This window comes from Eriocheir sinensis, chromosome 4, assembly GCF_024679095.1.
Source record: "Eriocheir sinensis breed Jianghai 21 chromosome 4, ASM2467909v1, whole genome shotgun sequence".
NCBI classification, from domain to species: domain Eukaryota; kingdom Metazoa; phylum Arthropoda; class Malacostraca; order Decapoda; family Varunidae; genus Eriocheir; species Eriocheir sinensis.
The window spans coordinates 25534250-25545426 of NC_066512.1; the positions used below are offsets into that span (position 1 = coordinate 25534250).

Consider the following 11177-nt stretch of genomic DNA (forward strand, 5'->3'; position numbering starts at 1 on the left):
GACGTCTTCCCTCTCCTCCCTTGAGCCCCTCATGGTCTGGGCCCGTTATGATCACTCCCCACCTCCCCCCGGGGCGCCCCGCCACCGATAACTCGGGGCTCGTTGAAGGCCCGCCCACTCTCCGCTATCTCAGACTCAGATAAAACTCCTGCAAGTGCTTTGAAAAGCCTCGACAGCTTTGGTGGGCCACAAAGCTGTACTGCTAAAATCTGCTGGTAATTCTTCCAACACAACTACCGGCTAGTCAACCAGAGATCTGTCTTTGCACGAAGCAACCGGTTCATTTATTTGAATCGAGCCAGAAGCTTGACAAAAGTATTAGAGAATATCCTTCGATGTAAAATTTCCCCATTCAACATACAAAAGTTGGTGGAAATCAGCCTATTTTGCACATATTCGTTTGTTAATGACTTCAAAAACTTATAAAGCGTTTTCTCGAAATGTAACCTTTTCAAACTCAGGGCTTCAAAACAAAAAAATCAACAACTGTTAACCTACAACATTGGTTATGGGTTTGTTTTGGAAGAGCAGGGAGTGCAGACTATCATAATATAAAATAATTCCCGTAGCAATCTGTGTTTTAAAGTCATAGGTCTCTGCGTACAAAAATTTGTCTAAGCCGGGGTTGCTAGGGTCATAGACATTTAGAGGGTCATAACTTCCAAACCTGAACAGATAGGATGTACATTTGCTCTAAGTATAATCTACGTTTCCCGCTCTTTCTAGCGAAACCTTGTAGGTCTCATAGACTTGTAGAAGTAAGATTCCAATCAAATGGTCACACTTATGGATTTCTTTGCTCTTAAAGTCAGTTTTGATAGACTGATTTTCGATTGCACGATCGCAAAGGTCATCTGTTTCTGTTCAGCATCTTGTGTTAAAATTTGGTTTGACCAATCTTATTATTAAGGAAAAATGTCATTTGAACTGATCGCCCCCCATAATGAAGCAAGAAAAAAAGAAGCATACAAAAAGATGTTTCTTAAAAATGCAAAGAATATTTACTTGCGCCAAGAACCGAGTTGGGAGATCGTCACTGATCCACCGCACCATGGACCATTGTGGACCACGTCACTGTGATCCACCGCACCATGAACCATTATTGTGGACCACGTCACTGTGATCCACCGCACCATGAACCTATGTATTGTGGACCACGTCACTGTGATCCACCGCACCACGAATCATTGTATTGTGGACCACGTCACTGTGATCCACCGCACCATGAACCATTGTATTGTGGACCACGTCACTGTGATCCACCGCACCACGAATCATTGTATTGTGGACCACGTCACTGTGATCCACCGCACCATGAACCATTGTATTGTGGACCACGTCACTGTGATCCACCGCACCACGAATCATTGTATTGTGGACCACGTCACTGTGATCCACCGCACCACGAATCATTGTATTGTGGACCACGTCACTGTGATCCACCGCACCACGAATCATTGTATTGTGGACCACGTCACTGTGATCCACCGCACCATGAACCATTGTATTGTGGACCACGTCACTGTGATCCACCGCACCATGAACCATTGTATTGTGGACCACGTCACTGTGATCCACCGCACCATGAACCAAAGTATTGCTAGAAGACAAAAAAATATAATCTGGCGTGACACAGCCATGGACTGCACAGCTGCTCACTTACTTTTCCTTTGTCTTCTCCCTTCCTGTACCTGGTCTGTTGCCGTGTGCAACAAGGCAAGATCAAGGACTTGAAGAAGGGAACACGTCATCAAGTGTTTACCTGTACTTGGTCCGCTCATCTTATCAAAGTGCTGCTAGACTTTTTTTTGCCTCTTGACTTTTCTCGATTGACAGTACTTTTAAACAGGTATCCGACGACCTTCTATTTACCAACTAATATCTGTCTGCATCTGTGTCTGTACACCCTCTGGACCCACCGAAGAGGCGATGCTTCTGGCATTTTGCCTCAGCTCGGTGGGACGACCTGAGGATGTACTTTTCCGATTTCCCGTGGAATGATTATTGCTTCCAGGATAGAGACCCCTCTGTGTGTGCTCAGCGCATCACAGAGGTGATTGTCTCTGGAATGGAGGCATACATTCCTCGTTCTTTCTCTACTCCTCACGCTAAAAAGCCTTGGTTTAATCACGCTTGTTCTCGTGCTGTCAATGATAGAGAGGTAGCTCACAAAAGGTACCAGAGCCTTCAAACTAATGCTAATTATGAACTTTACATTTCTGCCCGAAATCGTGCCAAATCTATTCTCCGACTAACCAAAAATTCTTTCATTAATAGAAAATGCCAAAACCTTGCTTTCTCTAACTCTTCCCGTGACTTCTGGCATCTAGCCAAAAACATCTCCTCCAACTTCACTTCTTCATCTTTCCCTCCACTCCTCAGTCCTGACGGCAACACTGCTGTCTCATCTATCTCTAAGGCTGAACTCTTCTCTCAAACTTTTTCTAAAAACTCCACTCTGGACGATTCTGGGCATATTCCTCCTACTCATCCCCCCTCTGACTCCTTTATGCCTGTTATAAAGATTCTTCAAAATGATGTTTTCTATGCCCTCTCTGGCCTCAATCCTCAGAAGGCGTATGGACCTGATGGAGTGCCTCCTATTGTCCTTAAAAACTGTGCCTCCGTGCTGTCACCCTGCCTGGTCAAACTCTTTCGCCTCTGCCTGTCAACCTCTACCTATCCTTCTTGCTGGAAGTATGCCTTCATACAGCATGTACCTAAGAAGGGTGACCGCTCCAATCCATCAAACTACCGTCCTTTTGCTTTACTTTCTTGTCTATCTAAAGCTTTTGAATCAATCCTTAACCTTTCCACTTCTGACCTTTTATCTGATCACCAGTATGGGCTCCGCAAGGGGTGTTCTACTGGTGATCTTGCCTTTTTCCTAACCGACTCCTGGTTATTCTCTCTAAGCCGTTTCGGTGAAACTTTTATTGCTGCCTTAGACATATGAAAAGCCTTTCATAGGGTCTTGCACAAGTCTTTTTAAACTACCCTCCTACGGTTTCTATCCTTCTCTCTGTACCTTTATCTCCAGTTTCCTTTCTGACCGTTCTATTTCTGCCGTGGTAGACGGTCACTGTTCTTCCCCTAAATCTATTAACAGTGGTGTCCCACAGGGTTCTGTCCTATCTCCCACTCTTTTTCTGTTGTTCATTGATGATCTTCTTTCCAAAACGAACTGTCCTATCCATTCCTACGCCGATGATTCCACTCTGCATTATTCAACTTCTTTTAATAGAAGACCCACCCTTCAGGAACTTAACGACTCAAGGCTGGAGGCTGCAGAACGCTTAGCCTCAGACCTTACTATTATTTCCGATTGGGGCAAGAAGAACCTGGTGTCCTTCAACGCCTCAAAAACACAGTTTCTCCACCTATCCACTCGACACAATCTTCCAAACAACTATCCCCTATTCTTTGACAACACCCAGCTATCACCTTCCTCAACACTAAACATCCTCGGTCTATCCTTAACTCAAAATCTCAACTGGAAACTTCATATCTCATCTCTTACTAAATCAGCTTCCTCGAGGCTGGGCGTTCTGTACCGTCTCCGCCAGTTCTTCTCCCCTGCACAGATGCTGTGCAACTTTACATTTCTGCCCGAAATCGTGCCAAATCTATTCTCCGACTAACCAAAAATTCTTTCATTAATAGAAAATGCCAAAACCTTGCTTTCTCTAACTCTTCCCGTGACTTCTGGCATCTAGCCAAAAACATCTCCTCCAACTTCACTTCTTCATCTTTCCCTCCACTCCTCAGTATTGACAGCAACACTGCCGTCTCATCTATCTCTAAGGCTGAACTCTTCTCTCAAACTTTTTCTAAAAACTCCACTCTGGACGATTCTGGGCATATTCCTCCTACTCATCCCCCCTCTGACTCCTTTATGCCTGTTATAAAGATTCTTCAAAATGATGTTTTCTATGCCCTCTCTGGCCTCAATCCTCAGAAGGCTTATGGACCTGATGGAGTGCCTCCTATTGTCCTTAAAAACTGTGCCTCCGTGCTGTCACCCTGCCTGGTCAAACTCTTTCGCCTCTGCCTGTCAACATCTACCTTTCCTTCTTGCTGGAAGTATGCCTTCATACAGCCTGTACCTAAGAAGGGTGACCGCTCCAATCCCTCAAACTACCGTCCTATTGCTTTACTTTCTTGTCTATCTAAAGCTTTTGAATCAATCCTTAACCGGAAGATTCAAAAGCACCTTTCCACTTCTGACCTTCTATCTGATCGCCAGTATGGGTTCCGCAAGGGGCGTTCTACTGGTGATCTCCTAGCCTTCTTAACTGACTCCTGGTCATCCTCTCTTAGCCGTTTCGGTGAAACTTTTGCTATTGCGCTGGACATATCAAAAGCTTTTGATAGGGTCTGGCACAAATCTTTGCTTTCTAAACTACCCTCCTACGGTTTCTATCCTTCTCTCTGTACCTTTATCTCCAGTTTCCTTTCTGACCGTTCTATTTCTGCCGTGGTAGACGGTCACTGTTCTTCCCCTAAATCTATTAACAGTGGTGTCCCACAGGGTTCTGTCCTATCTCCCACTCTTTTTCTGTTGTTCATTGATGATCTTCTTTCCAAAACGAACTGTCCTATCCATTCCTACGCCGATGATTCCACTCTGCATTATTCAACTTCTTTTAATAGAAGACCCACCCTTCAGGAACTTAACGACTCAAGGCTGGAGGCTGCAGAACGCTTAGCCTCAGACCTTACTATTATTTCCGATTGGGGCAAGAAGAACCTGGTGTCCTTCAACGCCTCAAAAACACAGTTTCTCCACCTATCCACTCGACACAATCTTCCAAACAACTATCCCCTATTCTTTGACAACACCCAGCTATCACCTTCCTCAACACTACACATCCTCGGTCTATCCTTAACTCAAAATCTCAACTGGAAACTTCATATCTCATCTCTTACTAAATCAGCTTCCTCGAGGCTGGGCGTTCTGTACCGTCTCCGCCAGTTCTTCTCCCCTGCACAGTTGCTGTCCATATACAGGGCCTTGTCCGCCCTCGTATGGAGTATGCATCTCATGTGTGGGGGCTCCACTCACAGCTCTTCTGGACAGAGTGGAGGCAAAGGCTCTTCGTCTCATCAGCTCTCCTCCTCATACTGATAGTCTTCACCTCTTAAATTCCGCCGCAATGTTGCCTCTCTTTCTATCTTCTATCGATATTTCCACGCTGACTGCTCTTCTGAACTTGCTAACTGCATGCCTCCCCCCCTCCCGCGGCCCCGCTGCACTCGACTTTCTACTCATGCTCATCCCTATACTGTCCAAACCCCTTATGCAAGAGTTAACCAGCATCTTCACTCTTTCATCCCTCACGCTGGTAAACTCTGGAACAATCTTCCTTCATCTGTATTTCCTCCTGCCTACGACTTGAACTCTTTCAAGAGGAGGGTATCAGGACACCTCTCCTCCCGAAACTGACCTATCTTTCGGCCACCTCTTTGGATTCTTTTTAGGAGCAGCGAGTAGCGGGCTTTTTTTTATTAATGTTTACTTTTTTGTGCCCTTGAGCTGTCTCCTTTGCTGTAAAAAAAAAAAAAAAAAAAAATACAGGGGCCTTGTCCGCCCTCGTATGGAGTATGCATCTCATGTGTGGGGGGGCTCCACTCACACAGCTCTTCTGGACAGAGTGGAGGCTAAGGCTCTTCGTCTCATCAGCTCTCCTCCTCATACTGATAGTCTTCTACCTCTTAAATTCCGCCGCAATGTTGCCTCCCTTTCTATCTTCTATCGATATTTCCACGCTGACTGCTCTTCTGAACTTGCTAACTGCATGCCCCCCTCCGGCCCCGCTGCACTCGACTTTCTACTCATGCTCATCCCTATACTGTCCAAACCCCTTATGCAAGAGTTAACCAGCATCTTCACTCTTTCATCCCTCACGCTGGTAAACTCTGGAACAATCTTCCTTCATCTGTATTTCCTCCTGCCTACGACTTGAACTCTTTCAAGAGGAGGGTATCAGGACACCTCTCCTCCCGAAACTGACCTATCTTTCTTCCACCTCTTTTGATTCTTTTTAGGATCAGAAAGTAGCGGGCTTTTTTTTATTAATTTTTACTTTTTTGTGCCCTTGAACTGTCTCCTTTTCTGTAAAAAAAAAAAAAAAAAAATATATATATATATATATATATATATATATATATATATATATATATATATATATAGATATATATATATATATATATATATATATATATATCAGTCGATAGATAGATATACACACACATACACATGGCCTTCATGAATTGAAATGATAATCTATCGTGGCAATATTTAGGCAAATAAAAGTTAGAGTCAGGGCAGAAATGTCTAATAAATGAATTACACTTTGGAGGATACAGCACAATATATTCAAGATTTACAGTGTTGAGAACAAGTGCTAGAATTTTATATACATAAGTTTCCAAAATCTGGTGTTGACGTGTTGTTGGACATTGTTCACATCATTCATGTACGAAAGACATTTTATTGAGTGTAATTGAATCATTCTAGTACATAGTAGCTGCTTGTTATGACAGACATAGAATGTGGCATTTCATATTTTCTTTCTTTATTATATTATGTTTTTAAATGGTTTGTATATGAATGCTTTCTCTAGAATCAATTAATTCCCTAGAGTCTTAAACGGCAATTTTTGATGTAGGTTTGAACTGCTAGTAACTTTATAAGTGTAAGCTGCTGCAGTGAGCTTTTAATTAATCATGATGGTGAACTTTAAAGTAATATTCTGCTGCAGCCAACTGATGTTAATATAATGATCATCCTTGAGTAAAGGTATGGATCAATTTGTTTTACAGTCGCGGATGATGGTACTGTGCCGCTTGTACTCGGGTATTGAATGCCCCAATGGAGGACAGGTTAGAGTTCCAGTTATCTTAGTGCTCCTCTACGTGGTACACCTTGACGTCGGCGGCCTTGAAGTTAGAGACACTAGTAATGATGCGTTGGTCGTCAACGCGGCGGTCCAGGGGGTAGCCGTGGGGGCGGTTGTCGGGGTACTTGCCGTCGGCTGCGCCGTAGTGGTTGAAGGTGGTGCTCGTGTGCAGGCCCTCGACAGCCGCATCTTGCTCACCGTCTGAGATGAACACCACCACATGGAATTCCATACCCTGGGTCTTGCCTTTGGGGATCAAGAATCTGTTGGGCAGTCCGAGGCCGCTGGCGAACTCCTCGAGGTGAAGTTCTGAGCCGGAGCTCAGAGCCTCCTCGGCCTTATCAACCAGAGTCTGGAAGCTGGGCACGTCGGGAACGGTGACCGCCGAGTCCTTGCTGGAGCGGGAGATGGTGTTGGCTCCAGGTGCCACTGTAAAAGATATAAAAGTTAAGTTACAAAAAAAAAAAAAAAAACACTCATCAGCTTAAGGATGGGAATTATAGTTTCTATTCGCAGTGTTCATAAAATTTCAGGACAAAATGTATAGAGTTCAAAGAGTGCAATTCATGAAGAAGTACTCACACTTAGTCCAGAACCGGTCGATCTCAATAGCGTTCCATCGGCCGTCGTTGAAGGAGAACTGAACGCCATTATTGTCATACTTCGGCCATGCGAAGATGCGCACTGTGGCAGATACCTCTTTGTCGTTGTTGTTGGTAGCACCGATTTCGATGGAGAAATCATTGTGGGTGAGGCGGGACACTACCGTAGAAATGGGCACATCACTGATTTCGGTTGTGTCGTCAACGGCGTTGATGAGGTTGTACTCGAAGTCTTCGAAGTGGGTCTCCAGGCGGTTGCTGACGGCAATGCTGTCGACAGCAACGCCGGGGAACTCGAGCTCCTGCTTCGTGTAGGGAGTGAGGCTGTCCTTGTGCTCTCTGAAGATGTTATCCATGTACTTGTGGAGGCGGAAGAAGGTGGGGTCGCGCGTAGCGGTCTCGAAGTGCTCCAGGACACCAGGGGGAAGGTCAAACTTGCCGTGAGGATCACCCTGGCGGCCGAGCATTACGTGAGCAGTGTTGTGCAGGGCGCCGTAGTACTGTGGGTTAGGGCTGTACAGGGACGACTCAATGACGTCTCCCAGCACGTCAATGCCATGAGCGTCATTGATGCTGATGATGGAACCGTCTTTGCCGGTGACATAGCCGTGAGCAATGGCGTCCCTGATGCGGCTCTCCAGGATCAGCATGTCTCGCACGCGGGCCACGCCGTCCACGTCCTCAAATTTCACATTGTCTGGGCGAGAGGGGAAGTACCCGCCGTACTTGTACATGGTGTGGGGAGCGAAGCCCTCGCGGATGACATCGTCCCAGTGCAGCTCCTCGACGGGGTCAAGGTAGTTGGACAGGCGCTCAGCGTCGAAGCGGACAGTCAGCTGATGGTGGACCCAGAAGAAGTTCTCGCCCTTGCGCTCGATGTGGTGGTTCTCGTGGGAGTCGTCCCACCAGAAGGGGAACTCCAAGTGCCAGGTGACGTGGTGGGTGTTCATGCCGATGTCCTCGCCGAAGTAGGCCACGCGCTGCTCAGGGTTGCTCTTGCTGCCGGTGAAGTGAGACTTGATCTTGCGGGGAGTTTGGGTCATCTTTGCTGTGTAAGCTTCCTGGATGACCTCGCTGTTGGTGAAGAGGTGAGGAGTGACCTCATAGAGGGGCGGCAGCACCACGTCGTGAGTCAGCTCGGAATGGGTGACGGCAGCGTACATGGCATACACAAACTCGCCCTCGTTCACGCGGGTGCGGAAGTAAGCGGCGTTACCGGCGAAGGTCGCCCAGTCAGTGGAGTGTTCGAGGACATCGTAGAGCATGAGGGCTTCCTCGCGCTGGCGGGTGTTGAAGAGCGAGAACCAGTTCTTTTGCTCCAGCAGGCGATGGTCGTTGAGCTCCTGCAGGAGTCGCTTAATGGCGACACCGTCGTCGTCATATTGGCCGGAGAGCGGGTCGAAGCTCGTGGAGAGCTCCTTCAGGTGGGGGTCGCGGATTTCCTCGTACACCTTCCACAGGATGCTGTTGACATCATGCTGCTTCTGGGCGTTAGAAGCTCCTGAGAAAAGAAAGACATGCAATATACATGTATTTATTTATTTATTAGTGAGTGGGATGAAATAATTGAAATATTGACCTCTAGGCATAAGTCAAAGTAGAGTGTCTTGTGTAGCACTCTCAGGGGAGGGGTGATCGCCATAATTAAATTCAAACGAAGAGTTAGCATGATTGGTGGTTAAAGCTCTGTCTGACTCAACTATGACGTCAGTTTGGGCGGGATTCACTCGGGGAGCTCCCTGGCCATTGCTTCGCCAATCTTATTTAATGTATACATAATATTTGATACACAATTTTAAATAGTACGTAGATGACATTTGAGGGAGAGAGTAATGTATTGGGGGTGATGCAGCAACGCCGTGAAGAGGTTCGAGCCCCACTCAAACTGAGTTGATATTTATGTCGGAGTATTGTTACAAGGAAACATTACTTCGGATGGTAAGAGGACATAGGACCAGCAGACCGTTCCATTCAAAACCCACCCCTATAACATTGCCTGAGGTTTTGTTGGAGGAGCGTGGAAGATAAACGATCATACTAGAAAATATTTGTTCTATCAAACTTAGATTCAAAGGTATATGTCTCCGAGGGCACGGTATACTGTTTAAACCAGGCTCGCTTGGGTCATCAACATTTAGAAGGTCATTACTTCAAAACTTAAACAGATATAGCATAGATTTGATTTATGTTTCATGTTTATTTCAACAAAAACTCAACCAACATTGTAGGTCTAATAGTCTTGGAAAAGTAGGTATCCAAAAATGAGGCTTAAATATAGACAAAACCTATTTCTCGGCTCTAACTCCAGTACTTATTGACTAAATTTGAATTTGAAGCTCTCAAAAGTAATTTTTTCCTCTTCTAATGTGAGATATATTTTATTTGAGCTAACTGTATCACTACTGAAAATAATGTCTAAAACGGTCACTCCCCTTAATATGATATGGGGAGGAGGAGGTAGAATCTCCCCTGAACTGTGGATTGTTGATTTTTTAGCATAAGTAAGGACATAGACATGAGCATTTAGTTTCACATAATTCAATACACCGCCCTCTACTATGGGTAACTATAGCACAATCAGACGTAATGCTTCTGTGCTTGCATTGAAAAGTATAATTATTGGTAAGAGCAGCTGTTCCGATTCGAATGTAGACCGGAACATAATATTAGAAAAATACAATCATGTGTTCTCGCCAAAACTTCTCCAATTGGTCATAATCCAAAGTCTTACAAAGGAACCTCACTCTCTTATGTCGCATGACTTATATTTGAGCCTTGATATAATATTAAGGACATCTTCGTTAAACCAAAAGGCCATCTTTACAAGGAACAATATAAACTCAACCATTTCGAATCGCCAGAACAGAAACGACAAGTGTCTTACCCCCAGGGGAGTCCGCCATCATGCCGAAGTTGGGCCAGGCGGCGGCCGCGGCCACCAGAGCGCACAGAACCAGAAGCCTCATCGTGGTTTGACTCGACGGTGGCTACGAAGGTCTACACAGACTTTTTATACTCACCGAGACCCTCACCCCCTATAATGGGCCTATATCGCATCCATAGGCAACCCCCGTACAACCCCCATCCCCCCCGTGCGATAATCCCTGACCTATGGGAGGAGCCTGGACGTATCTAAGCCTTATGTGTTCGTTTTATCGCTCGGCCTTACGAAACGACAGGAAAGATTTATATTTTATAACAAGAAGGTCTCTTTGTTTTTTATATATATTTTTTGTTTCTTCACACATAAGTTAAAACACACTGAAAAAATTGCAATATATATTACCTACATTGACTCACTGAACACGCGCGCGCACACACAAACAATAATGAAGAAACAAACAAACAACTAGCAAGTGAACAACACTTACTTTTGTATCACATCATATCCACAAGCTCGTGAATGGCGCTCACGAGAAGGAGCCAAGAAGAAAGGGGTCGTTATGGCACCAGACGCCGACACACGAGACTTTATTAAAAAAAATAAAGCACTTCACAACACATCCATTTGAATGAAATTGTGCTTGGAACACGATTTGTATCTTGGACAATGATTGTATACTTTCATTTTCTTGCTAGAATATAAAAGGTGGATCTAACAAAACTGAATGCGGAACACATCAATACAAATTTCGATATGGATTTGCATAGCTGTTTTAGCTCTTCAATAAAT

General features: G+C 45.1%; 1 protein-coding gene across 1 annotated transcript; it reads right to left on the reverse strand.

The window, feature by feature from the left end:
• Positions 1-6322: 6322 nt before the first annotated feature.
• LOC126981089 (hemocyanin subunit-like) lies at positions 6323-10528 on the reverse strand. The gene is made up of 3 exons (XM_050831785.1): positions 10389-10528; positions 7485-9005; positions 6323-7331 (listed from the first exon to the last, which is right to left on the reverse strand). Exons 1-3 carry the CDS (start codon positions 10468-10470, stop codon positions 6904-6906), a joined length of 2031 nt encoding a protein of 676 aa, XP_050687742.1. The 5' UTR covers positions 10471-10528; the 3' UTR covers positions 6323-6903.
• Positions 10529-11177: the final 649 nt, after the last annotated feature.